The sequence below is a fragment of the Typha latifolia genome, chromosome 11 (genome assembly GCF_019914945.1).
Source record: "Typha latifolia isolate L0001 chromosome 11, TyphaL0001v2, whole genome shotgun sequence".
Classification (NCBI taxonomy): Eukaryota; Viridiplantae; Streptophyta; class Magnoliopsida; order Poales; family Typhaceae; genus Typha; species Typha latifolia.
This window is the reverse complement of record NC_133096.1, coordinates 7,109,661-7,133,890: the sequence shown is the minus strand read 5'-3', so window position 1 is coordinate 7,133,890 and position 24,230 is coordinate 7,109,661. Positions and strand designations below refer to the sequence as shown.

At 36.2% G+C, this 24,230-nt stretch overlaps 3 protein-coding genes across 4 annotated transcripts; all 3 read right to left on the bottom strand.

Moving 5' to 3' along the window:
* Positions 1-116: 116 nt before the first annotated feature.
* LOC140797965 (protein CURLY FLAG LEAF 1-like) lies at positions 117-2,076 on the bottom strand. The gene is made up of 2 exons (XM_073151680.1): positions 1,565-2,076; positions 117-711 (listed from the first exon to the last, which is right to left on the bottom strand). The coding sequence occupies exons 1-2, from the start codon at positions 1,766-1,768 to the stop codon at positions 313-315; spliced, it is 603 nt and encodes a 200-aa protein (XP_073007781.1). The 5' UTR covers positions 1,769-2,076; the 3' UTR covers positions 117-312.
* A 6,321-nt stretch (positions 2,077-8,397) lies between these two features.
* On the bottom strand, positions 8,398-15,907 carry LOC140798155 (DNA excision repair protein CSB). 2 transcript variants are annotated; one of them, XM_073151917.1, is made up of 7 exons: positions 15,809-15,907; positions 15,151-15,283; positions 14,189-14,752; positions 13,606-14,011; positions 10,636-12,119; positions 9,435-9,905; positions 8,398-9,350 (listed from the first exon to the last, which is right to left on the bottom strand). In XM_073151917.1, exons 2-7 carry the CDS (start codon positions 15,241-15,243, stop codon positions 8,676-8,678), a joined length of 3,693 nt encoding a protein of 1,230 aa, XP_073008018.1. In that variant the 5' UTR covers positions 15,244-15,283; positions 15,809-15,907; the 3' UTR covers positions 8,398-8,675. The 2 variants fall into 2 exon arrangements, with proteins under 2 accessions (XP_073008018.1, XP_073008019.1); XM_073151918.1 differs by having other exon boundaries at positions 10,636-12,107.
* A 1,074-nt stretch (positions 15,908-16,981) lies between these two features.
* On the bottom strand, positions 16,982-22,689 carry LOC140797225 (uncharacterized). Its single transcript, XM_073150508.1, has 5 exons — positions 22,392-22,689; positions 18,127-18,225; positions 17,927-18,035; positions 17,420-17,641; positions 16,982-17,312 (listed from the first exon to the last, which is right to left on the bottom strand). Exons 1-4 carry the CDS (start codon positions 22,577-22,579, stop codon positions 17,480-17,482), a joined length of 558 nt encoding a protein of 185 aa, XP_073006609.1. The 5' UTR covers positions 22,580-22,689; the 3' UTR covers positions 16,982-17,312; positions 17,420-17,479.
* Between the last annotated feature and the right edge of the window lie 1,541 nt (positions 22,690-24,230).

The following is a 24,230-nucleotide window of genomic DNA, read 5'->3' as shown; positions in this document are numbered from 1 at the left end:
ATTCTCTCCTTTAGAAAGGAGTAGGAAATGGAACTCCTTTCTAACAAAGCATCATAGTTAGGTAATATGAACAACAGCAACACATTGAATAAAAAAAAAAGAGAGGAGCACAATAATAAAAAAAAGTGCCTTATTTCTATTCGTTTTAAGATCAATCTCTATCATTAACATCAGGGTATAGACGTGGGGAAGAAGGAGAACACTAATGAGATGAAAGAATGGGAACGGATCATAAGGGGAAAAGAAAAACGATTTTTACTCGGTTTTTGGGAGATAAAACCAAGACCCAGATCGATCATTTCAAGGCTCCATTTAGACGCATCCGTTCCGGCCGAGGTGGATGAGGTGGCCGCCGCACTTTGGGCAGCAATCGACGCGCTTGGGAACCATGAAGTACATGAAGCAGGACTTGCAACCGACGGCGACGAGGGTCTCGCCGGCCATGGCGGCCCCGCCGGAGTCGGCTCGCGATGACTCCGCGGCTGGGGAGGAGGAGGAGAGGGTGGAGTACCTGGCGCTGTCTTCGTCGGAAGACTCGTCGTCTTCGTCTTCGTCGTCCTCATCGTCATCGTCATCGTCATCGTCATCGTCATCATCTTCTTCTCCGTCGTCTTCGTCGTCGGAGTAGTAGTAAGTGGATTGGAAAGTGGTTCGTGGGTCGACAGTGGTTCTGGTGCCGTCTTCCCAGTTGATGTAGTAGACTTGCCCTGTCTGGAAATGGAACAGAGAGAAGATCGATAAGAAGAAGAGCGAGTAAAAATTGGAACTAAGAATGTCAGAGTAAAAGAAACCCATTAGAGAATAATAACTAGATTTCATGGAAGAAGAAAGAGAGACTCCATTCCTACTCTTTTTAACCTTCACTGCTATAGAGAGAGAGAAAATGGAGAAGAACAAAAAGGCCAAGAGAGCTTAAAAGAGAACGATAAGGAAGCAAAAAATGACCCCCGTTTTTCTCTTAAATCTTCTGTAATTTGAGATTGAGGAGAGCATTAAAAGCTTCTTCTAACTCTTGTATAACTCATACAAGGGCCACAAGTATGTGAAGAAGAATATATCGGCAAAGGCTTTTAGGAAGGATTTTGACTCCGGAATCGAACACAAAACATTCGTTGGCGAGTTGGGTATGCTGCATTTATGACCAATGATTGGAGAAGTAAGAGAAGTGGGAGTTGGATTAAAAGAGAAGTACAAAACCCACAAGCCAATCCGGTTAATTGTTTTCCCCCTTATATCATCTTCAACGAGACCCACAAGCATTTGGGGAAGAAAGCATCAAACAACATTATAAAAAGAGGATTTTGACGCCGGAATCGAACCAAAATCGGCCATTGTTGGATTAGGTATGCTGCATTTACGATCAAAGATTAGAGAACAAAGAAAAGTGTGAGAAAGTTCCTTGTAACTTATCCAAAGCTCGTAAACATATGAGGAAGAAAGCACCAAAAACAACACAAAGGAAGGATTTTGACGCCAGAATCGAACTCAAAACACGGCCAAGTTCGAGTTGGGTATGCGGCATTTAAGATCAAACGATTGGAGAAACAAGAGATCAAGCATTTACCCGCATGTCAAGGCATTGTTCCCAGTTGTAAGGGAGCGCCATCTCCGAGTTCAACTCCACGGTGACCCCCTCGCTCTCGTCGCTGCCTTCGAGGAGTAGCCGCTGCGGCGCAGCCGGCGACAGAGACGGCCGCGATCCGCCGCGTGCGCCAAGCGAGCAGTTGCGGAGGGAGGTGGTGATCATGTCGATATTAGGAGCCGTCATCGCCACCGAAGGCAAAGCAACAAAGGAGGAGAAGGAAGAGGCCAATATGACAAACAGAGAGGAGAGAAGAGGAGATGGGAGGGGCTTAAAAGAAGGGGAAAAGAAAAGGAAAAAGAAAAAAACGGAGGTGGGAGGGTGGTGTTGTCGCCTGTGAAGTTGTGGGAGGATTTGGGAAGGAATTTGTTTAAGGAAGTAGAGTTGGAGATGGATGCCGGTGTAAACGCGGTTTTCCCAAAATCTCCTCCGAAAGTTTTTGAGAGAGGAGGAGAGAGGAGAGAAATTTATTTATTTATATGCAGTAGATCGACATTCAACTTTTTGTCTGCTTTTTAGGTCTAAGTCTGCAATGCATATCTGGGTTCATTTTCTTTGCCTTTTATTTTGCTTTTTTTTAAAAAAAAAAATATATTTTAATCTTAATATTTGTAGAATAATGCATAAGATTCTAGTACAATATTAGATATTTAATGAAAAAAAAAAAACTGACGACGAAGAATAAGTTTAAGGTCGATCATTTACAAGGGATGCAAAATAGAAAAAAAAAAAAAACTTCGAGCTTATAATTCTTTTTGCAAGAAAATAAGGTAGTTTCGTATGTGCTTGTCGAGCTCATGATGATGAATATATAATAGATAAGTTTATCTCTCTAAGCTTTTATATAAGCTTGACTTTATTTATTATATGTCAGAATATGATCCATTTTACTAAGAAAAGCCTCATAGCTAGATCAAACTATCTTTTTTAATACTGATATTAGGCAGGTCAACTTGTTGATGACAGAAACTCATATATGCTAAACCTAAATCAATTGCTAGGTCACGTCAAAAATTATCATCTTTATTCATATTCTAAGTATATATATATATATATATATATATAACTCGGAGAGAGCGCCCATTAAACTTAAATTTAGGATGATTTGTATCAAAAACACACTTAAATTTTTGTTTTAATCACTTAGATATATATGTTCATGTTTACCTTTCAATTTCTTTTTCATTGCATTACTCTTGGTGTTGGACTAGAAAGCTCTTATTATTATAAAGAGAAGAGAAGAGAAGAGAAGAGAAGATATCTACTATCTAGTGCCTTTGCTTCCATCAGGATGAGTTTGACTTTTATATCTCAATTTTGGGGATTGGAGAAGCTTGCCCATGTAAAAGTGGATGTCCTAAAGTCATTGATATTAGTGCATCCTGGGATGTGAGGAGTGCTAGCTCATAACATCCCTCTAAATATACTTTTGTTGATATCCAAGTCAAATGAGTCTTGGAGACTAATTTAAGAACCACTTGTTTATTGGACTCAACTTTTAATAATATTTATTATCTTAAATATAATGGCAGTTTGACTTATTATTAAGAGGCCCCAGATATAACTTAATTCGAGCTCAAAAACCTTTCTATGATACTTGTTTTTTTTTTTTTACACTATCAGAGAATGATTTTTTTTTCTCATTCTAACAAGAATGTGCAAATTTGAGGAAAAAAATTCATCTAAAAGAAGTTTGAAGGAAAAAGAAGTTGTCTTCTAATTATAAACTGAGGGCTAACACTTTCATGCATTCACATCAAATATCTGCACTTCAAGATATGCATTTAGAAAAGATAAGCATATATTATTAATTTGTGCTTAACTCTTAAAAATAACAAAGAGTTTATTTATACAACGCATTGAGATAGGAGGAGTTACGTAACTTTATCACACCCTCAACCTATGATAGAGAAAAATGCATGTAAACTAAACTCATGCGTAGCACAGTATTTAATTACTATAACACTCCCTCTTATGCACTAAACGTAAAAAGAAAAAGAAAAGAGTATAATAATATTTTTCACTGATAGGTTGTGGGCTATCATATATTTGATGATACTGGAAGTTGGAAGAAGAGGCCATCCTACTGAAGAACTTTTTCCCCAGGATGCCATCAAATCCCAAGCATGGAATCACCAAAGACATGCAGATATATCACACTCATGGGCCTGGATTTTTTGGCTGGATCCTTCCAGAGCAAACTCAAATTAATTATCTATGAATAAATAATATTAAGTTTTGAGTATTTCTCATTCTACAAGATATCTCAAATGCAGCTGATGATTAAGATTACTCAAGTCAATGACAATATATATATATATATATACCCAGTTGGCAATGCTCTTACGGAAGAGTACATATGTATATATTAAGAGTATGAGGTCGCCATCATTTTAATATTTGGTTCAATAATTACTGTAGGAGAATGCATGATAAGTGTGCTTCAACTAAACTACAATTAATTAAAAAAAATTTCAAAGTATTCCATTTGAGTTAAAATTTCTAACATATTTACCATTAAAAAAAAGATTAAAATATTTTTATAACGATCATTCGAATTATCAAAAATACCTCATTTCACTCCTTTCATTGGGATTCTGTTAATTAATTACATTAATAAGTTATCATGCGATAGCTACGAGATAAAAATATAATATATTTACTTACCGAATTCGAAAGAGAATTTTATATTGACAAAAAATGAAGAAATAATTTGATCATTTCTTGGGATTATTAAAATGACGAGATATTTTTTATAATTAATTAAAAAAAACAATAGATCATTATGAAAAAGTTAAAAAAAAATTATCCCTTTTAATTTTAAGCACCAATGCTCTTTGCCTGTTACTTAAACTTAGGGTTCCTCTCCCCTGCCTTGGAGCTATTAGAGGAAGTTGTTAGTTGCATAATTGGGCAGCTTTTGCATCTCTCCGCGTGGTACGTACGATGTAGAAAAGATTCCATACAGCCATCCATTGTCCTCTATCAAGTACATCCGGGGCCCCACGTCGTCCCATCCAATCAGATCCCTCAAATCCCTCGCTACTTTTTTTTTCTAGTTTTCATTGTACAATGGTTTGCCCGCCAGATCCCCCGCAATCCCAACCAGCAAGGATTCGATGCATCCCTACTGCTTTGAAACCAATGAGCAGCTGCCAAGTACTCGGATTGTCACAAATTAATTTTAGTAGGTGGCCCAGAGCATCACTAACCACATCAAATACTTGGAACATATCATACCTAGCTGAAGAGTGAAGAGTGAAGAGTGAAGAGTGAAGAGTGAAGAGTGAAGAGTATATATCTATTTAATTTCACTTCTTTTATGGGTTTTTTCCCCCTCTTTTTTAAGGGAAATTTGAAGAGCCAAAATTTCATTTTTTTTACTTTTAAATAAATAAATTAGGAAATGTATCTAATGCATCATATATTTTATATTTATTATTATTATTATTATTATTCTCATCCTACTGACATAGATATTTGCCAATTCGATGCATATATTTTGTTTTTATTACTTTGTTAGCTTTTAACTTAACCAACAACCAACAACTAACCAAAGTAGAGAATATTCTATTGCTTTTTAAAAATAAATAATTTTAAATTTATTTACTCCTTTTATTTTTACCTTACTTAAAAATATTAGTATTATTTTTCATCTAAAGTTAGTTTAATCTATAGTTAACTTAACTCCTCTATGTATATATAGTAACAAATCGTTGTGAAAATTGAAAGCAAACTTATAATAAAGACGAGAGTTAGTGTATTTTTTAATAAAATTTTTCTAAGAAATTTTGAACACTTGTATGTTTGCGTGCACAAAGCTCTCGGCATTGATTTCCGAGCAGCAAGTGGGGAGATTCTTAGGGATGCCAAGAGATGTTGTCTTCCTTGAACACAGCTAGGGTTTGCTGGATGGACATTCTGTGGGGTCGCCTGGGAAGGAATTGCACGCCACCTGTTTGACCAAATTCCTCTGAGATCCTTGCAACCCAAGATGAGAGTAAGCTGGTCGATGTCGTCTTGGTTGGCTTAGACCTCACTTGGGCTTGATAGAAATTGGCAATCGACTCAGTTGAGAGGGGTTGGTGGATTGATGATACATATCTCAAGGATTAAAATTTACTTTAACCACTAGATCGCATGCTAATTGCATGTCCTTAAGTGGCTCATTATTCACAACAAAAGGACGCCGTGCTGACTACCGGAGCTCATTTTTTTTAACTTTTTTTTTTTTCCTCAATCGTCATTAATTAATTTTAATATTATTTTTGTGTCGGTAGATGAAATCACTATCATATCATCAATATGATTGAAGATTGTCGACAGTATTTAATGTAATATTTTTATGTCAGCAAATGAAAATTTTGATTTTTCGGTATTCTATTTTCAATTAGATATTATTTTTAATTATTAAATTATTATAAATTAATAATATATATTTAATTATATTATGGAGTACTCAATTATTAATATTAGTTTTAATAAACATATTTAATTATTTTATGTTAAATAATATTTATATTTAATTAATACTATATTTTAAATAAAATAGGTTATCTATAAAAAATAATCTAAAAACACAATATAGATTTTAATATATATTTATTTAAATATTATAGTTTTTTATTATTAAAACTATGTTAAATATATACAATTGGCATATAGGGATATGCCACAGGCATCCAAGGGCGTGCCGATGACATGCTGATGGTGGCACTGTACAACACGTGTCTTCCACACGACCATTATTAATTATCCATACCCAAATCGATCCCGAAACTAGCTCGGTTTGGTTTCGGCTCAGGCCGTCTCAAGCAGAAAGCCTGACCTATTGGCCCCCTCCCTCTCTTATAAATTTGAACTACATTTTCGGTTCATTGCATTGCATCAAACGAGTAAGGCGAGGAGCAAGTTACATTGCTTAATGCGTGAAGATCCATTTCTATCATTTAATCTTTGATTAGGTCAGTAGGAACACAAGTTAATGATCATAGCTTTCTTGCAAATGACAGGACTCATTTTGCAAAGCAAAAGAGATACACAAATTTTCAGGAGATCAAAAGTGAAAATGAGGCTTAGAGAGTCAGTGGACCTCCATCCAAATTGTAACCTTCATATGGAGCTAATCTCTATGTTAAATACTTAAATAGTGGAGAAAATTATAAATAACACCATACATTTTCACTATATTATAAAGAAAATTCTCTCTTTTTATTATTTATAAATAGAACCCTATATTTGCTAGAACAATACCAAGTGACGTTCTATCTTTTGGCAGATAAATATAATTTAACGTGACTATCAAATTAAGCTTTCAAAACAACTCGGAGAAATAAAATATGATAAATTTAAATACTAAATCTCCCAAGACCAACCGTACCAAAACTACTACCGTTAAACTTAACTAGGCATTGCTATGAACTTTTTTTTTAAGCAAATAGAAGATTGTACTTATAAATAATAAAAAGTGAGGATAATATTTATATTAGCCACTAAATTATTACCTTTGTTTTTCCATGTACCTCCTATGAAATTTCTCTCTTAATTTTTTTTTCTCATATTATATAGCCACTCGTATAACTAGAGATAACGTAGACCCAAAGGAACGAGTGTTTGAGATATTTTGAATAGCTCAAAATATAATATATAAAAAAGAATAATAAATCGTGGGTCCTGGTGTAATTATTTGTATAGTTAAAATATACTGTGTAATTTGTAATTTTCTATATAAACAATGAAGACATGTGTAATTATGGTAGTATAGACAAATGATGCCAGTATAGAATGAACTATCTAATTGTGTCAGGTTTAAGACAAAGAAGACAACATAGTACAGCTACTTGTTTACAATTGCATACAAAAAGATGCTAAGAATTGAGGACAAGCCACAATAATTCTCTAATATTCAAACAGCAATGCCAGCACCTACTTTGCGTTGCTTCTCTTTTCAGTTCTTCTGTTGGAGAGATGGATTCGTGTACGAAGACCATGCGATTTTAAAGGCAGCTAATTTTATATCTCAGACAGGAAATGGTTGGATTTGGAGGTTATTAAACTCCAGCCAATTGGTCAGTGTGTTTAACAATGGATTGTTTTATCGATCACAATGGGTTCGATGAATCTTGTTTAGTTTTTAATATAAATCCTATGTACTTCGTTATTATTATTATTATTATTATTGTCATTGTAGATGATAGATATTAAATGACCATTTTGACTCTTAATTTATGTCTTTCTTTCTTCCAAATAGGGGGTAAAAGTGGTCCATGGAGTCAGATGATAGTCTATTGTAAAAAAAAAAAATTAAATTAAATTAAATGGACAACTAACCAAAGAAGCATTGGGATATTTTACATAATTGAGGAGGGGTAAGAAAGTGCCTAAAAAGTAAGTAAGAATGTGTAAATAAAAATAGACAATAGTTTGGTGAATTTAAGTGTAATTATCATTTTCTTTCCCAGAGAAAATGGTTTATTAGGAAGATACCAAGGTCTAGGTGCCAATGCACATATACTTATAAACAGACAAAAACACAAAGAAACAAACAAATTAAAACTGAGAGGAACGAGGAACAAATCAGTTGGTTTCAATTTTAAGGTATGGTTTTCACTAAGTGCATGATGGGAAAGAAGTGTGTAAAGAACGATTAGCTCAGAAGAATAATTGTATGCCAAGATCTACACCATAGTTGTGACTACAATTTTATTGCATCAATCGAGCAGAGTTCACTAAAATTGACAACCACCTGATCATTGTGAGAGCATGAACTACAAGTTGGAAGTATTACAGAAGGTCCACACAAAGACAAAAGCACAGAAAAGAATGGACACTTCTTTAATTGCAATTGAATTTCTATTTTGTTATGTACAAGAAGTACCTGAAAAGGTATTCTCTCGAGAACACAAAAAGGAAAAAGAAAAAAGAATCAGTCTTATCATCAGCTGGAGACTTCCACAGCAAAATTTCATAGTAATCAGTAACCCCTCTAACTAAAGGTTGTCAAAACTGCATAAGATGCATCTAAGAACCATGATTTTCATCTCCTGCTAATTACAGCTTTCTAGTCATATATCTCATCACAGAAAGTATGTTGTTACTGCTGATATTCTGGCTTCAAAACCCATCTAGATCCCTGAGTAGCTTTCTCTAATGTTGCAATTTCTTTGAGAAGATTCTTAAATAACGGCAAATCCTTCGACTGTATCCTGTCCTTAAAATGTTGTGTAATGCTAGCAGAATCAGCCTGCCCGCCTCTCTGTTGTATGAAAGTGCAGAGTTGACGGATCAAAACTTCGGGTTGCACAACCATGTATCTATGGGGATTGTTTGATAGGCGATTGTTCTCTGGTGTTCTTGCTATTTGATTCGAACTAGACACCAAATCTAGGTCTTGTTTGAGTGCATCACTCTCTGCTCTTTCTTGAGTTCCACGAATTCTAGCCAAGAGTTCAGCTGAAGAGAGAGCCTTCCCATTGGAAGCCCCAGCAGCAAAAGCGGAAGGTCTACTAGCAGAGCTCTCTGATGATCTTGCAGTGCCAATTAACTTGGTATTTACAGTAGAGCCAAATTTCCCACGAACAGAAGAAGGAGCCCCAGCAGCACCAGATCTTCCAGTCCATGTTGGGACAGCAAAGTTGTCACGGCTCCTATGTATCCGTGATTCCCGCAATGCTTCTGCTGCCCTTTGTGCAACTTGGGAGGCTTGTTCTTCTAACCTCAACTTGTTGTCATCATTGGCATCCATTATGGCGTCATGATTCATTGCACTCTGTTATAAAGAAAAGAATAGAAAAGAGGAAAGTATAAGACTGAGCATAAATGTGCAGAAATAGGTTCCAATATGATAACTTACATGAATCCCATGAGCATCAAAGAGATTCCGTAATATATTTGTTTCTTCATCTAATTCATCACTGTTCTGATCTGACTGCTTTTTACCTTTACTACTGGATGTGGATGGTCTTACCCCAATAGAGGGTGCTTCTTTAGCTGCTGCAATGTGACCAAGTGGAGCTGAAGATGAAGATCCTTGTTCATTGTGCTTATCATTAGCAACCCCAACATTTACCTCTTCAGACAACTCGCTAAAAATATTTGATGTCTCAGTGGAATTACCCTCGTTGTCATCTTGCAAAGTAAATAGATCCCTCATGTCTCTGGCTTTAAAGAATCTTCTTTGTTGAGGGTTCTTTAAAATCTTGCTTGTAAGAAAATGCTTGTAGATTTGCCGATGGTACACCTTTTCCTCTATAGTTCCACGAGTAATCAATCTGTATACTGTTACATCCCGTGTCTGTCCAATCCGCCAAGCACGTTCTCTTGCCTGTTCAATACACACAGATTAGTGGCGTATCACATAAAAAGACAACAGTATATTGCAGTGCATGCAGAAGAGTTTAATTGGTTAATAAAAATGATAACTTTAGTAGATAATGGTGTTGCAATACAACTATGAGCATAATGGGTTATGAAGATGAAGAACAATTCAGTGAAACCAAGACACTGGCCTAAGAAATTTCCAAATATAACATGATTGTAACAGCTCTACAAGATGTTACAGCATGAACAGAAAAGAATAACTGTCCATATTTGCCTATTGAGAATTATGTTGTTTGTTTTATAGAAAAGCAGCAATGAAATTATTACCAATAGAAACTAAAGTTAACTGTCTTGACTCTACTTCCATGGCAAGCTCTCTCACATGAGAAGTAGCCAACCTTTATTTATTACACCCTTGATGAGATCAAATTGTAGAGTTTTGTTTGTGGAGACTGAATCACCTACATATATGAAACATGGGGTAGCTATCCTGACATGGGGACTTTTCCCAAACTCCTCTTGACCTGATACTAACCATGAAAAGTTGTGTTAGATATTAAATATCCCAACAAGGACATTCAATAAGCGGGAGAAGTGCCTCCTCATCTAATATCTCCATGCTAGAAAGCAGAAAGAACAGAAATAATCAAGATCACCAGATATTCATGGAAACATGAAAACCATTGAATATGATGTGGACTCAATGGAAGTATATTAAAACATAATTTCTTTACCTGCATGTCTGTTGAAGGGTTCCAGTCAGGATCATATATTATAACCCTGTCAGCACCAGTCAGATTTGTACCTAATCCACCAACTTTAGTAGTCAGGATGAAAATAAAAACGTCTTCTGAGTTATTAAACTCGTCAATAAGTGCCATTCTCTGCCTTACAGGAGTAAGTCCGTCCATTCGCCGATAGCTGTATTCATTAGCATCTAAAAAGTTCTCCATAATGTCAAGCATTTGTTGAGTTTGTGTAAAAAGTAGAACACGATGGCCTTGCTCCTTCCAGACTTTAAGTACTTGCGCTACAACTTTCATCTTTCCACTCCGATCTGGATTTCCATAATCAGGATGCTGAGCAGAGTGTTCTCTTTCTAATAAATCAGGGTGATTGCAAATCTTCCGCAGGACATCTATCCCATAAAGTGAGTTTCTGTTCCCGTCAAATATTTGCTCCACCTCAGAGCTTGCAAGAAATGCCCGGTAAACAGACCGCTGCTCGGAAGTTAGGCTACAGAACAGAACATGCTCGGTTTTCTTGGGAAGCTGAGCATTCACATCAGCTTTCATACGCCTAAGAAGGTATGGCATTATCAAGTCACGCAAGATAACTGCACATCTGTATGCTGTAGATACTTGCAATGGTGTTGCATTGGCATACCCACCAACTGTGATAGGAACAGCAAATTCTTTCTCAAATACAGGTAAGACACCTAGCTTTCCAGGGAACACAAAATCAAAGAGAGACCAGAGTTCTGCAAGTTTATTCTGAATTGGTGCACCTGTCATGATAATACGGTGCACAGTTTGCAATTGTTTGCATACTAACGTTATTTCAGCATTTGGATTTCTTATCCGATGACCCTCATCCAAGATTGCATATCCCCATTCTACATCAAGTAACTTCTCCCCTAGAAGGCGTAGTTGCTCATAAGTGGTCAGAAGCATCCCTGACTCTGATCGCACGACACGATTAATCAAATTATCCCACCTTTTCGTGGACTTTGCACTGACAGGTCTTTCATCATCACTATCTAAGGAGGCTTCACTATCATAATCACTTTCCTTGTATTTTGCTGCTGTCTGTTTATTCAGACCATTTGCAGAATCATGCAAAATCTCAACTTTGAAGTCGGGGTACCATTTATTGGCTTCCCTTTGCCATTGTTGTAGAAGAGTTACAGGACAAACAACAATGCTGGGTTTGTACATTTGACTGAAATGCAAAGCAGCAAGAAAGGATATAACCTGCACAGTCTTACCCAGACCCATTTCATCTCCAATAATCCCACCAGCCCTTTGGCAGTGCAACTCCCATAGCCATTGTACTCCCACTTTCTGATAATCAAAAAGTTTTGTATAAATAATTTCAGGGATTTTCAGACCTCCTTCAAGAGTGACAGCAGACAGCTCCTCATCATCTGCACTCTCTGCCACTTCTTGACTTTCTTCCTCATAATCCGAGGTGGTTGTGTCTTCCCCTACAACAACATCTGGTAAGAAGAACAAACTTAATAAGATCTTCAGAAGCAAGAGGTACTCTGCCTAATAGTAAAGCTGATAAAAGATGGAGCAAACAGAAGGTTTACACATAAGATTTAGCACCGCACTAAAAGTGAAAAGGTCAAAACTAGTTGCAAGTATCAATCTAAAACAAGCGCAACCAATCATACTAAACATAGTAGAGTTGTAGAAGAAGAATGAAAGTTCATGCTCAAAAAGAGTCCAGAAAAATATTCTATGACAAGAAGAGTTGTGATATGCTCATCCTGAGGTTGGTTTCATGAGGGTGGAAGAGAACTGTCATTCCTAAATCATTCACAGACCATGGATGACCTTTATGTATCACATGGCTAATGCCAAGTGATAAAAGAATATGTATCAGTCAATTAATAGAATCTACCAAATCATTTTCCCTTTCAGCAAGGATATAAGCAGTCAGCGCATAGAAACTAAATTGCCCAGATATCAATGATGTGACAGTACAATCCTAATTCATGTTGAGCTAACATCTAAGAAGTTTTAAATGGAGACTAAATAATAGAAGTACAAGGCCATAATGTATGAATAGCTCCACATTTGAATACATGATAAGTTGGTGCAAAGAGTTGCTCTCCAGTCAGGGAATTCTTGAGGTATAATTCTGTAGAAAAGAATCTCTAAAAGAAGGTCTACAAGGTTATCTTATAGAGCTTCTTAGATGAGTGTTAGCTGACAGCCTGACATGTACAGCCTCCAGGTTTTTATCCAAATGAACACTTAAAACAGAAGCTGCAATGCCCAATTAATTAATGCAAATATATAACAGATACAATTTGAGCGATTAATTCTTTTCTATTCCTTTTTAACTTTACTCAAACTTGTAAAATATGCTCTCACTTCAGCACTTATTCTTTTCTTTTACCCTTGGATGAATAAATATGAAGTAATGTAAAGAAATGGGAGGTCATGTAATCCTTGACTCAAAATAGGGTGATGATGGATCCTTTTCAACCTCATAAAAACAGCCTGCTTTGATGTAGTAGTAAGATAAGTCCCATTTTAGTGCTTACTTTTCTCTGAAAAAGAAAAGGAGGAAAAAAAAGTGCTGCTACTCCTAACCAGGAGATCCCAATTCTTTATTTCACATTTCAATCAGCAAGTAAAGTAGATTTCCTTTTGGATGACTACCCTTGTTAAATGATAGATGTCTCTGACTCACATTTCACATATTAAAAATGATTAGGAGGCTATAGAGGTTGAACTGCCTAGAACTGACAAAAGATGTCACTTCTTTCTTGGAAGACAAGAAAAAGATCGGCCAATGTCACCTCAACTATGAGACATGCATGACTATGATACACTGAAGACAGAAACACTACTAGCAAGTTTTAACAAATATGTTAATGTTTTATGACAACAAAAAGTACATCAATAGAAGGCAGGAAAACAAAACCATAGACCTAACGGGTCAGTGGAGATGTAAGATGTGAAGTTTACCGCTCTCATCTGTCAGTTTTTCCTTTCTTAAATAAGCTTTTCTCCATTTCTTGTCAGGTAAAGGCCTTTTGGTCCTTCTAAGTTTCCGATTATTCTTTTCCAACTCCTTTGTTCTTGGAGAAGCTGGACGTTTAAGAGGTGCTTTAAGTCTTTGAAAAGGGCTAGTAGGTGCATCAAGTCCAGGTAAGGCCTTGGCGTCAAGCAATTTGGTTGTTGGACGAGCTTGCGCAATTTTTATCATTGATTGAGCAACTTTAGCAATGCTAGCTGATGCAAGAGCTTCAGTTGTGACTTCCTCAGGAGCACCTAACCTATTTGATGGTCCAGGTTGTTGAACACGTCGCTCAAATCCTTTAAGCTTATGAAATGGTGTTAATATGCCCTTCCTGACCAATTCATCTCTTTCCTGCATATAGATAGCAGAAGATCAGTGCTCATGAGGCCATTCCAATTGCAATGTAACTCCAAAGTAGAACCAAATCCAAATCAGAGGATTCAATTAAAAATCAGGGGAAGAAATAAGATGAAAACTGATAATTCTCAGTAAATGACAACAGTAATAGACAAAAAGAACAATGCTCACAGTTTCTACAAAGCCAGAAGATGCTGCATCCAATGCTGCATCAAAATCAGCGTCTTCATCATATGCAACAGTTTTCAATTTCCGTTTTGAGTTCCTATGAGACTTTTCAACTGCTTTCAATTTGTTTTTAGGCTTTGCCTTCTCTGCAACCAAACTGGCAAGTAACTTCTCATGTTGCACATCATTGGCAGGAGCACTCCTATCGAACTCTGAGATTTCTCTTTGCAGCTGAACCTTAGTTCTCTTGAGGCTCCGTAGACGATCAGCTGCTAGTGCCTGCTGAAGAGCTGATCCATCAGGAGCTTGGACAATATTATCAGGATGCTTACTCTTCTGATCCTCTCTGGTATCTGGACTCTCTGAATCATCATATACATTTTCTGCAACACATTTAGCTCTTTCAATGCTAGAACCAACGGCATCAATTTCAAGTTCAACAGCACGTAATTTATTGTATAATCTAATTTGGCTAGCTGATGATTCATCAGCTTCATGTCTTCCATCTTGCTCCTGTTCCTCAGAGCTTAGTCCAGATTCACTAGCTTGCTTAGCATCAGTTTTCACCTGAATGACAGAGCACATTTAAAATGAGCAGATTTGTACAAAATAGTGATACCAATTTGATTAGACGGAACTCAATATCACAATAGGGGCAACATAAATAATGTATACAACATGATTGCTTATATGAAGGCTTCACTGGAGCGGTTATTATTCAAACTAATTTTTTCATGTGATATCTGTGCAGCATTTAAAGCAAGTGGGTACTTAAAAACTCAAAATGTAACTTATTATCCAGATTTTCGAAGCTAATATCCCAAATTCAGGTGAAATTGAATAAATAAAACAGGCAATAAGTTCAAGATCACACAACCACAGGAAAATAAATATTACCAACAAACAAGATGCAACCCACGGAAAACAGAAAAGAAAAGAGAAAACAGCGTATCGAGAAAAGTTACCTCTGACAATATTCTTCTTTCAATATCCTCTGGATTAGCCGATGTTACTCCAAGACTGCTTAACAATCGCTGGTCTTCGTCTTCTTCCTCCATGGTGTCACATGAGAAATCAACTGCCTTACATTGATTCAAGCTGCCATCAAATAGGAGAAACGTATGATGAACTAAGCATCAATTACTTATAAGAAAGACAATGCTAACCCAAAAACTAGCAGCAGAAAGCATTATTCCACAGCAAAAGTTGAAATTATCGTAACAGCTACTATCAATAAGCCCTTTGAACACCCACAGTGGTACCAATTTCCAGAATGTTTATCATCATGAATTGCTCAGAAAGAATCAGACTTTGAGTTCTGTGAACAGCTAACGAATTTCCAGAATGGTTATCATCATGATTTATGCCGTCTAACTCTTAAACAATCGGCTTAATGGCAATCACCAACACAAGTTACTACCTTCCATATAATATATGAGAATACAAGAATGCCATCAGCCTAACTCTTAACCCCATGATAGCTTCACTCGCAAGTAACATCGAAAGTCTAAAGAACATCCATTCTACCAACAAAAGATTATATCGTCTTTGCGCGCAGATTTCAATACAAAATAATGGAAGAAAAGGGGCGTAAGTCGGAAAGAAATCAGAGAGGGAGACAACCTGAGAAGGAAAACCCGAGGGGTTGGAGATTGGATGGTCGCACGTAGGGATCCCCCTCCCCTTTCATTCGCTGTTTTTGGTTTGGGTCTAAATTAGAGAAGAGCGAGGGGTTTGGTAGACCGGGTAAAGAATACCGCGCCGTGGACCGGACAACGAACGGTGGATACGAGGCGCGGTCGCGATTAGTGGCAAAGAATGTGCCACGTTTTCCTGTACAGAGCCACTGTTTGGACTAGTCGGTTTGGCGTTAATGCTCGTGCTCAAAGCATCGCTCGTGAATCTCGAGCAAGTCTGGACGGCTTAGACAAGTGTTAAGACTTTAAAAAGTAGAGTCTTTCAAGTTTTTCCCTAATATTGAGTCTAAAAGTTGATTTGTTAGACCAAGCTTTGTTACCTTTTATTAATGTATTATGCCACATCTCTTGTCAGAGTTATGGCATCTATATTCATAGTTAGGACTTAGCAATAATTCATGTATTATGAGCTTCGTAGTCTATAAAATAGCACACGATTTGGCTATTTTGCTATTACTTATAAATTCTCGAAGGATATAAGCAGCATACAAGACTGCGAGGGGGTGGATAGAAAGAACCACAGGACAGAATAAAATTAAATAAAAAAACTTTTCCAAATGCTACATTAATAAATATAATATCTAATCCAAAAATTCTTATTTAATTTAATGCACCAAATTTAAAAAATAATATTTTAAATTTATCGAACCCATCTCCCTTCTCATTTTTAATCCCCAATGCATCTCTCTGCTCTGCTCTCCTTTCATCCATTCTCAATCCGAACTCATCTCAACTCTCCTCTCTTCTATTCTCCATTAGTTAAACACTTATTTACTTATAAAATATACTAATCAAATATATGCTTAACAGATATAATATTATAAAATATAATCAACGAAATAAGTTATTTATTTTTATAGATATAATATTTAGAGAAACATGTATCTCTTAATACACATTTTTAAATACAAAAAAAATCAAACGACCGCTTATTGTCTGCTAATTTTAAAATACCAACAGTTTGGCCAAATTAAATTAGACGATCTCTCATTTGATTGCTCATCCCAAACAATATTCCTTTCTGACTAGCCCTCTTGACAAACAGGAAAAAAAAAAACAGCAAAATGACAGGTAAAAAGATAACCGTAGATCTGAATAATTTTTCGTTAAAAGGAATTCTATTTCTGAGATGTATGAAAACTGCAGCTTCAAATAGGACTACCGATGGACATAAATAAAAGATCGCATTTCTACCTGGACCTAGTAATTAAAGGTTAAGCTGAAGAAACATCAAAATTCTGTCTTAATAGTTCATTCAGGTGTTTTTTCGATGCAAAACTGAGCAAAGCAACCTCATGTGAGATCTTGAATCAGCGTCTCTTCTTGCTTCCCTTTGCACCGCCAGATTTAGATGGGCTTGCAATCAAATAGATAAATACTCCCACCAGTGATAGAACAGAAGCCAGTGATCCATATTTTGCAAGTAGCCTCTGCAAAAGGATATTATGAGACAGATGAGCACTATTGACTCAAACTATACTGTTGAAACTTCAAGATCTAAACTTGATAAGACTGATATTGACAGAGAAAGATATACCTTAGCCTGCAGAATTTTGAGTGCAAAGGATAAGGATGTTGGTTTTCCAGAAGGAGAATGTTAGTCACATAAAAATTGCAACGTTAGAATCTGTGAGAGATAACAACTCCAAATTAAGATGTAAAAAGTGATGGTACAAGAGTGACTGACCCATTCAAACTTCTTTTCAGGAGGTCTGTCTGCGAGAATATCTAACGGCAGAATGGGGCTTGAATAAGCCTCCTAGAATGAGCAAAGGACAAATTAGAAGTAAAAAAATAAAATAATGTAGCATGCCATGCAGAGTAAAAGAATTTACGACTCCTTTGAAGTCTCTGCAACAACATAACAACTGTAGAGTTCTAAGAAGAAGGTGTCAAGAAGCCACTGTATTGCCTCCTGCCAAAGGCAGTTCATCCAACCATTTGGTAGCCAAACTTTAATCATGCTTTATATGATTATATCTATCTAGCGCACATGCATTACAAAACAGAGAACATTTTCACAAGTGAAAGTAATGAGTTAGACCTGTAGTGCTGCCTTTGTGGGAGTGCGGAACTTGATAATAGCAGGACTACCATGGAATATGCCCTTAACTGTGGACTCTAACACGAAGGAGTGAGAAGCAGTGGCACCACTGAAGATAACACAATTTTTTTTTATTTCAAACGATTGTAAAAGAAATAAGTAGATAACAGAAAAAGGTGACAGATATGCAATGGACTTACGCATCAAGCCTCTCCCAAGTCTTTGAGGTGCTGCCAGAAACAAGCTCAAATACATCTTGAGACCAACTATCATCATTGAGGCTCACATCATACGCAGTCCTGAAATTGTTGCTAGTTTAGATAATGAATGATAGCAAAATTAACAAAAGAAAGCTTTGTAGAAATTGTACTTATTTTACAAAAAAGAAAGTAAACTATGACGAACAGTTTTTCTAATAGAAGTATATGCATTATAGAGCAGTGTAATTCTTTCTACAAGCATAGTATTACACAGACAGCCCACTTAACTTTATCACTAGAAATGCCTCTTAATGATAATTAGTTCACCTGAGTTTGTTAAGCTTCTTTCCATAATATCTACCCACAAAGCATGAGAAGTCATCAATCATCATTTCTTGGGTGTTTGTATTAATCAACTCCATTAGAGCCACCATGAAAGAAGAAAAGATTTCTTAACAACTTTAATCACTTGTACAATGATAATTTATCCTTTTGAAATTCTTCAGATAAATTTAACACTTAAAAACCAACTGCAAGCAGAACACAAAAGATACTGTTTTTGTCCTTTCCAATACCAATTGTTTTCGACTTCCATTATTAATTCTCTAAAATATCTTTCACATCTATGATGATAGGCAATTTTACAATAGTCACTTGAGACCACCTTTCTGCTCCATTCTTGTTCAACCCTAAATGTACTTTTTATTTAAAAAAAAGGGAATTTTATAAATCGCATCCTACATTTTACCTATCTTGTGATTCATACCCCATCTTTAAGAATTTTATAACTCGATGATTTTTCTCCTTATAATTCTCATTTAACACTCCGATGTTATTTTCACAAACTGACATCTACTAAGTTACTAAAATACTTTCACTATTTCCTCTCATCTTCTCTATTCCTTCACCATCTTTCTTCATCTTCCCCAACTATCTCCTCCCACCGTCATCGCCGTCGACACCACTACATTTCCTCATCTTCCCCCTCTTCTTCTTCTTCTTCTTCTTCTTCTTCTTCTTCTTCTTCATTTTTTAGGTAAGAGAAAAAGATAAAGACAAAGATAAGGGCAATTTAGGCACTTATATATTATTTTATATGTTATAATGAAATATTCCTTTGTTAGTAACGTCCAAGTTAACCCAGGATAGTTAATGTGAATTATAGGAAAAAAAAGAAGAATCAAGTTACAAAATCCTCACAGACAGGGTATGAATAATAAAATAGGTAAAATATAGTGTGTAATTTATAAAAATCCTTATAAGAAAAGATAAATGTAAAATTAGTGATAAACTAAGTAAATACAAAGAATAACATTTGGTATAACTTCCTACAAGGTGAATAGGTTTGTCAAAATGGCTCGGTGGCTCGCAAGCTGCTCAAGACTGGCTCAAGGTCTAAATAAGCCAAGCCAAGCTCAGTTTTTAGGCTCAAAGAAATAGTCGAGCTTAGAGCCAGACCTAGCTCGCTCACGCTTGGCTTGAAAAAGCTTGAGTCCTCGTGCAGTAGAATTAATGCATAAACATTTATTACTCTTTTTCCCCAGCTATACCTATCTACTACATTCAACAAATAGAATCTTGCCAGTTGTCACCTCGCTAGATTGCTTTACAATTTCGTATAACTTGGGTGTATCAAACCCCACATCAATCTTCAAGACCATTAGATTAGATATTAACGGCTAGTATTCTTCCAACTTGAACATTTCCTACTGTAACTCAAAAGTTCCCTTTCTACCTTACCCTTCCGACAACAACTCTACCCATTGTCTCTTCATCTCTTCCTATCTATCTTTCCCCTGCCTCCCATAGACCGATCATGTTATTCGTTGTCATTCACTCCATCCTAGAAGAATGCTAAAGACATCATCATTCATCATCAATAGTGCCTAAAGCCATGATCCATTGTTGTTGAAATTGATGTTTTCTCCCTTCATTGGAGACATCGTTTTTTGTCAATGCCTTCAACATTGCCATCTTTGCCAGTCATGCCCTGCTGGGTTGATAAACGAGCTTAACAAGCCAAGCTCGAGACAGCTCAATAATAAATCAATCCGAGCATGAGATAGGCTCGATTCGAGCTCAAGTCAAGCTCGAGCTTGCTGATTTATAATTTCGAGCTGAGCTCTACTCATCTTGCTCGAGCTTGGCTCATTTACACCATTAAAGATGTATATAATGGAAATGTGCAACTTGTGCACCGTCAAATATTACATATGAATTATGACAGAAATGAAAAGCACTGTGCAAAATGACAACACAAAGATCTATAACACAGGCATAGAATCACTTCATCATCAACTATGAAAGCAAGAAAACTGATTGACATAAGACTACAAGGATCATGACATGACCTATATTAAGGGATCCAAAAAGAGAGATTCATGGAATTCACAATGCATAACAGAACAGAAGACATGCAAGTATGAAATTGAACCAATATATATAATTATATACACACATAATCAGGGAGTCTTCACAACCTATGCCCAGTTGCCCACAAAAACAATGATTTACTTGTTATCCTTGTATGACTGAATCACAAGTAGGTTAATATACTATGTTACCCAATGAAACTCTCACTGAAGTAGCGTAATGTTTTATGATTTTATCATACTGAGATTCATCTAGAACAGCAAATCATTTATAGGTATACCAAAACCTCTTCAGATTGCGATCTCAATAAAATAATAGAATATCACCGATTATATAAACACCTTTGAAATTTACTTTATCCTCCACAAATTGCATTGACCATGTAAAACCAACTTTTCATACTGCCCATCATTCTGCAGTACAGCTAGGAGTAATCCAGCCAAATAATTCCTTTGGTAGCTGAATATTCAGAATTTTGGTGTAATAAAACTTATGGCCTCAGAGGAGGGGTGGGTGGGATTGGGGTTTGAGTTAGTAAAGAAATTTATTATAACATGGTAAAACCCCCTTTTAGAGTTCTAGTCAAAGCACGACAAAGGAGGAAACACATGATTATGCAGTATGCTTTCAAGTCTGTTCCTCACATGTATGACTCCTACACAGGGTGAGGAAAAGGTAGCCTACTATCTGGGAAGGGACAGGGAATCAGAGGGAGGCAGTATCGACTATGAATGAAAAGCTGAAATAAACCTTTATCCTTATGTGAAGCAGACCGATGTGGACAGAAAATACCCAAATTAGCCCATTGGCATCATACTATTGACTATTGAGTTGTGAAGTCACTTTGATTCCTATCGAACTTGCACCTATAACTTCTTCTTATCGTCTCTCATAAAATATTCACATATTATACTTGTCCAAGAGAATAAAAACTTCCTGACATAAGTCATAACTATGTAAAGAGGACATGCTTCTAAACATTCTCATCATCCTTTTGAAGACAACCCAAATTTAGTCAATGACATGAGACATGCTAAGAATTTCTCATCAAATATGAATACCTGCCTATATCACCAACCATCAAGTCATCCCACATGATCTAGGGAAATTGTTTCAGATCTGGAGTTATTATAGTAACCTCAACCAATCAGTAGGATTTACCAAAAGCAATCTTAAATAGAAAACCTCAAGATGTCACAGTACTGTAGTCCTATTAACATCATAACATAATTCTCCTCAGAAACTAAACGACTTAAAAGGAACTAATCAAACTAGAAAAGAAAAAACAAGCAAATTTAATCATAAGAAGAGCCAAAAAGAATGTAACAGAAGCTCCAATTAGAAAAGATCATCTTTCTTTCCTCAAGCTGTACAATTCAAGAAAATCTGGCCTCCAGATACCTAAGGCAACTTCACCTGCTATTCCTTCTAACGAAAAAAAAAAACAGAAAATTGCAACAAACAATTCTAGTGCGAATCCTTTCATGAAGTTCATTAGATATTTCTCCTATAGACAGACACAGAAAAGGTAACACGAAATTTCATGCACAAACGGCAAATTTCAACAAATTTTACATCTCTGCAAAGAACACTTCGTTCTTCCAACCAAATTTACCAGAATTCCTCGACCGAATATGCTCAGAAATAAGCATCCACATGCAAAGGAAATAAAGCAAAACTTTTAACTTTAAAAACAACTTTTCTCAAATGTGACCAGGAATATCGCAGAAAATACAGATTATCATAATTCTCTTAAATACATCTTCGATTCTTCGATCAGAGAATACATGCAACGAATCCGATCGAATCAATTGATCAGATCATAACAACTCAATCGAACCAGATCGACCAGTAAAGAAAGAACTAAGATATCGAATCCAAAAGAAACGTACGCTGATCCTTGGTTGTAGAGATCGATCGAGACGGAGACGCGTTCGACGCCGGACTTGAGCCGAGAGAGGCTCACCTTCTTGTGCGCCACCACGAATGGCGCATCCGAACTCGCAAAGGCGAGGGAATTGAGGGAGAGAGCGCAGAGGAGGAGGAAGGGGATGAGGGATCGCATTCTCAGGGTCGCCATGGCTAGGGTTTCGGATAGCTCGCTCTCTCTCTCTGGATCTCGAAGTAGGAGACTCAGGAGAGGAATTAAACAGGTGGAGGGGCTACGTCAGTTCGGGCACTTGGCAGGCTCTGAATGGCTGCTAAACTTGACCCTTCTCAATTCCTGCACCCGGAATGTGATGATCATATCACTCTTTGCTCTTCTGTTAGTCGATAGATTTTGGTCGTCTAAAATTACTAATTATTACTACTATCAAGTAGGTTACGGGTCGACTACGATTCTAAATAATAAAATGGCTCACCAGTGTGGTTAATTTAGAAATATAGCTCAGCAGCACGATAGCTTAGAGCAAATCTCAGCTAATAGTTCAGTGATTTATAAAACCTTAAGTTTAGACTATACAGTTTACTATATTGGTTTAAGTATGTTTATATTTAGGGAGAGTTAGCTATTTATCTAGCTTATTTATAGCATTCAAATTATTAAATAATAAAAAAGTAATTGTCTAAAATGATTGTCAAAGGTTGAAATCGATTTTTTGCACAACTAAATCACAGAATAATTTTTTTCACAATAATTATTTAAAGTTATAGTTAATCCGATAACCTCTTATAAAGCCTCAATTACAGGAATTTGTTGCAACAGGCTGCTTGGTAGCCTTTTATTGGCAGCCAAATGTAATGCAAGATTCCTACATTAGCTAGTGAAATTAACCTAGTCATAAGAAATTACGGTGAACGTAGTTGTGCTTCAAGAAGTTTCAATATATAATAGTATTTTTCTTTTTTCATTATAACATACTTGTAATTTAGTACTCATATAAACATATGAACAAAGTTATATATACCGACAATGCATGAATGTAGATGATGAACATAGAAATCTCTACGTCCCCGTTACCGTCCGCGATACCGGTGGACATAGATGACTTGGATTTTGCAGAAGAAGAGGAGGTCTTTCATGGATAAGAAGAGCAACTCAGAATAGCCAAGGAGACTGCCTATATGAACAACACCATAATCTCAGCTGGTGATGGATTCAACCACTGAGACTTTTGAAGACATAGGCAAGTCATCCTTGGCTATCAAAGGCAAACTCTTCTCCTCATGTAAGACCTCTCTTCCCATTGGATGCTCTGGCAATGCTAGTGCTACTCTTAGTATTTATAGCAGAAGAAATGTGGTAGAAAACTAGAGATAGAGATTAGATGGAATGAGAGAGTGACAGAAAAAGAGAAGAATGCGCCGCAATATAAATAGATTTGATACTGATTCCCTCATCCATAACTTTTCTTTCCTTGAGGCTTTTGATCAGCCTACAATCAAAGAAATTGAAACCCTACTTTAGTTTTTTTTATTATCATCTACACCCTTTTCATGCGGTTGTTTATTGTTTCACCCTAAAATTTGTCTCAAAAACACGCTGAGTTAGTTTTTACCTAACGACTGCTAAAAATTTTAGTTTCATTTTATTTTACTTTTATTTTAACTTTAAAAAGACTTACTCGAGAGTATTAAAATTATTTTACATCTGAGTTTTTTAATTTAACTCATTTACATGGTAACTCTTCCTTAAGACATTAAAAGCAAATGATAAATATTGATATGATAAAGGAATGAAATGCATAAGTTCTTTTGATAATTTTCCAAGAATATATTTACTAGTGATC

Coding starts and splice junctions, on each gene's coding strand:
- LOC140798155 (XM_073151917.1), bottom strand. CDS start 15,243: ATGGAGGAAGAAGACGAAGACCAGCGATTGTTAAGCAGTCTTGGAGTA. Junction 14,012..14,188: donor CTTCTGGCTTTGTAGAAACT/GTGAGCATTGTT, acceptor ATCTATATGCAG/GAAAGAGATGAATTGGTCAG. Junction 9,351..9,434: donor TTGATGCTCATGGGATTCAT/GTAAGTTATCAT, acceptor TCTTTATAACAG/AGTGCAATGAATCATGACGC.
- LOC140797965 (XM_073151680.1), bottom strand. CDS start 1,768: ATGACGGCTCCTAATATCGACATGATCACCACCTCCCTCCGCAACTGC. Junction 712..1,564: donor AACAATGCCTTGACATGCGG/GTAAATGCTTGA, acceptor TTCCATTTCCAG/ACAGGGCAAGTCTACTACAT.
- LOC140797225 (XM_073150508.1), bottom strand. CDS start 22,579: ATGGCGACCCTGAGAATGCGATCCCTCATCCCCTTCCTCCTCCTCTGC. Junction 18,226..22,391: donor CTCTACAACCAAGGATCAGC/GTACGTTTCTTT, acceptor CAACAATTTCAG/GACTGCGTATGATGTGAGCC. Junction 18,036..18,126: donor ACTTGGGAGAGGCTTGATGC/GTAAGTCCATTG, acceptor TGTTATCTTCAG/TGGTGCCACTGCTTCTCACT.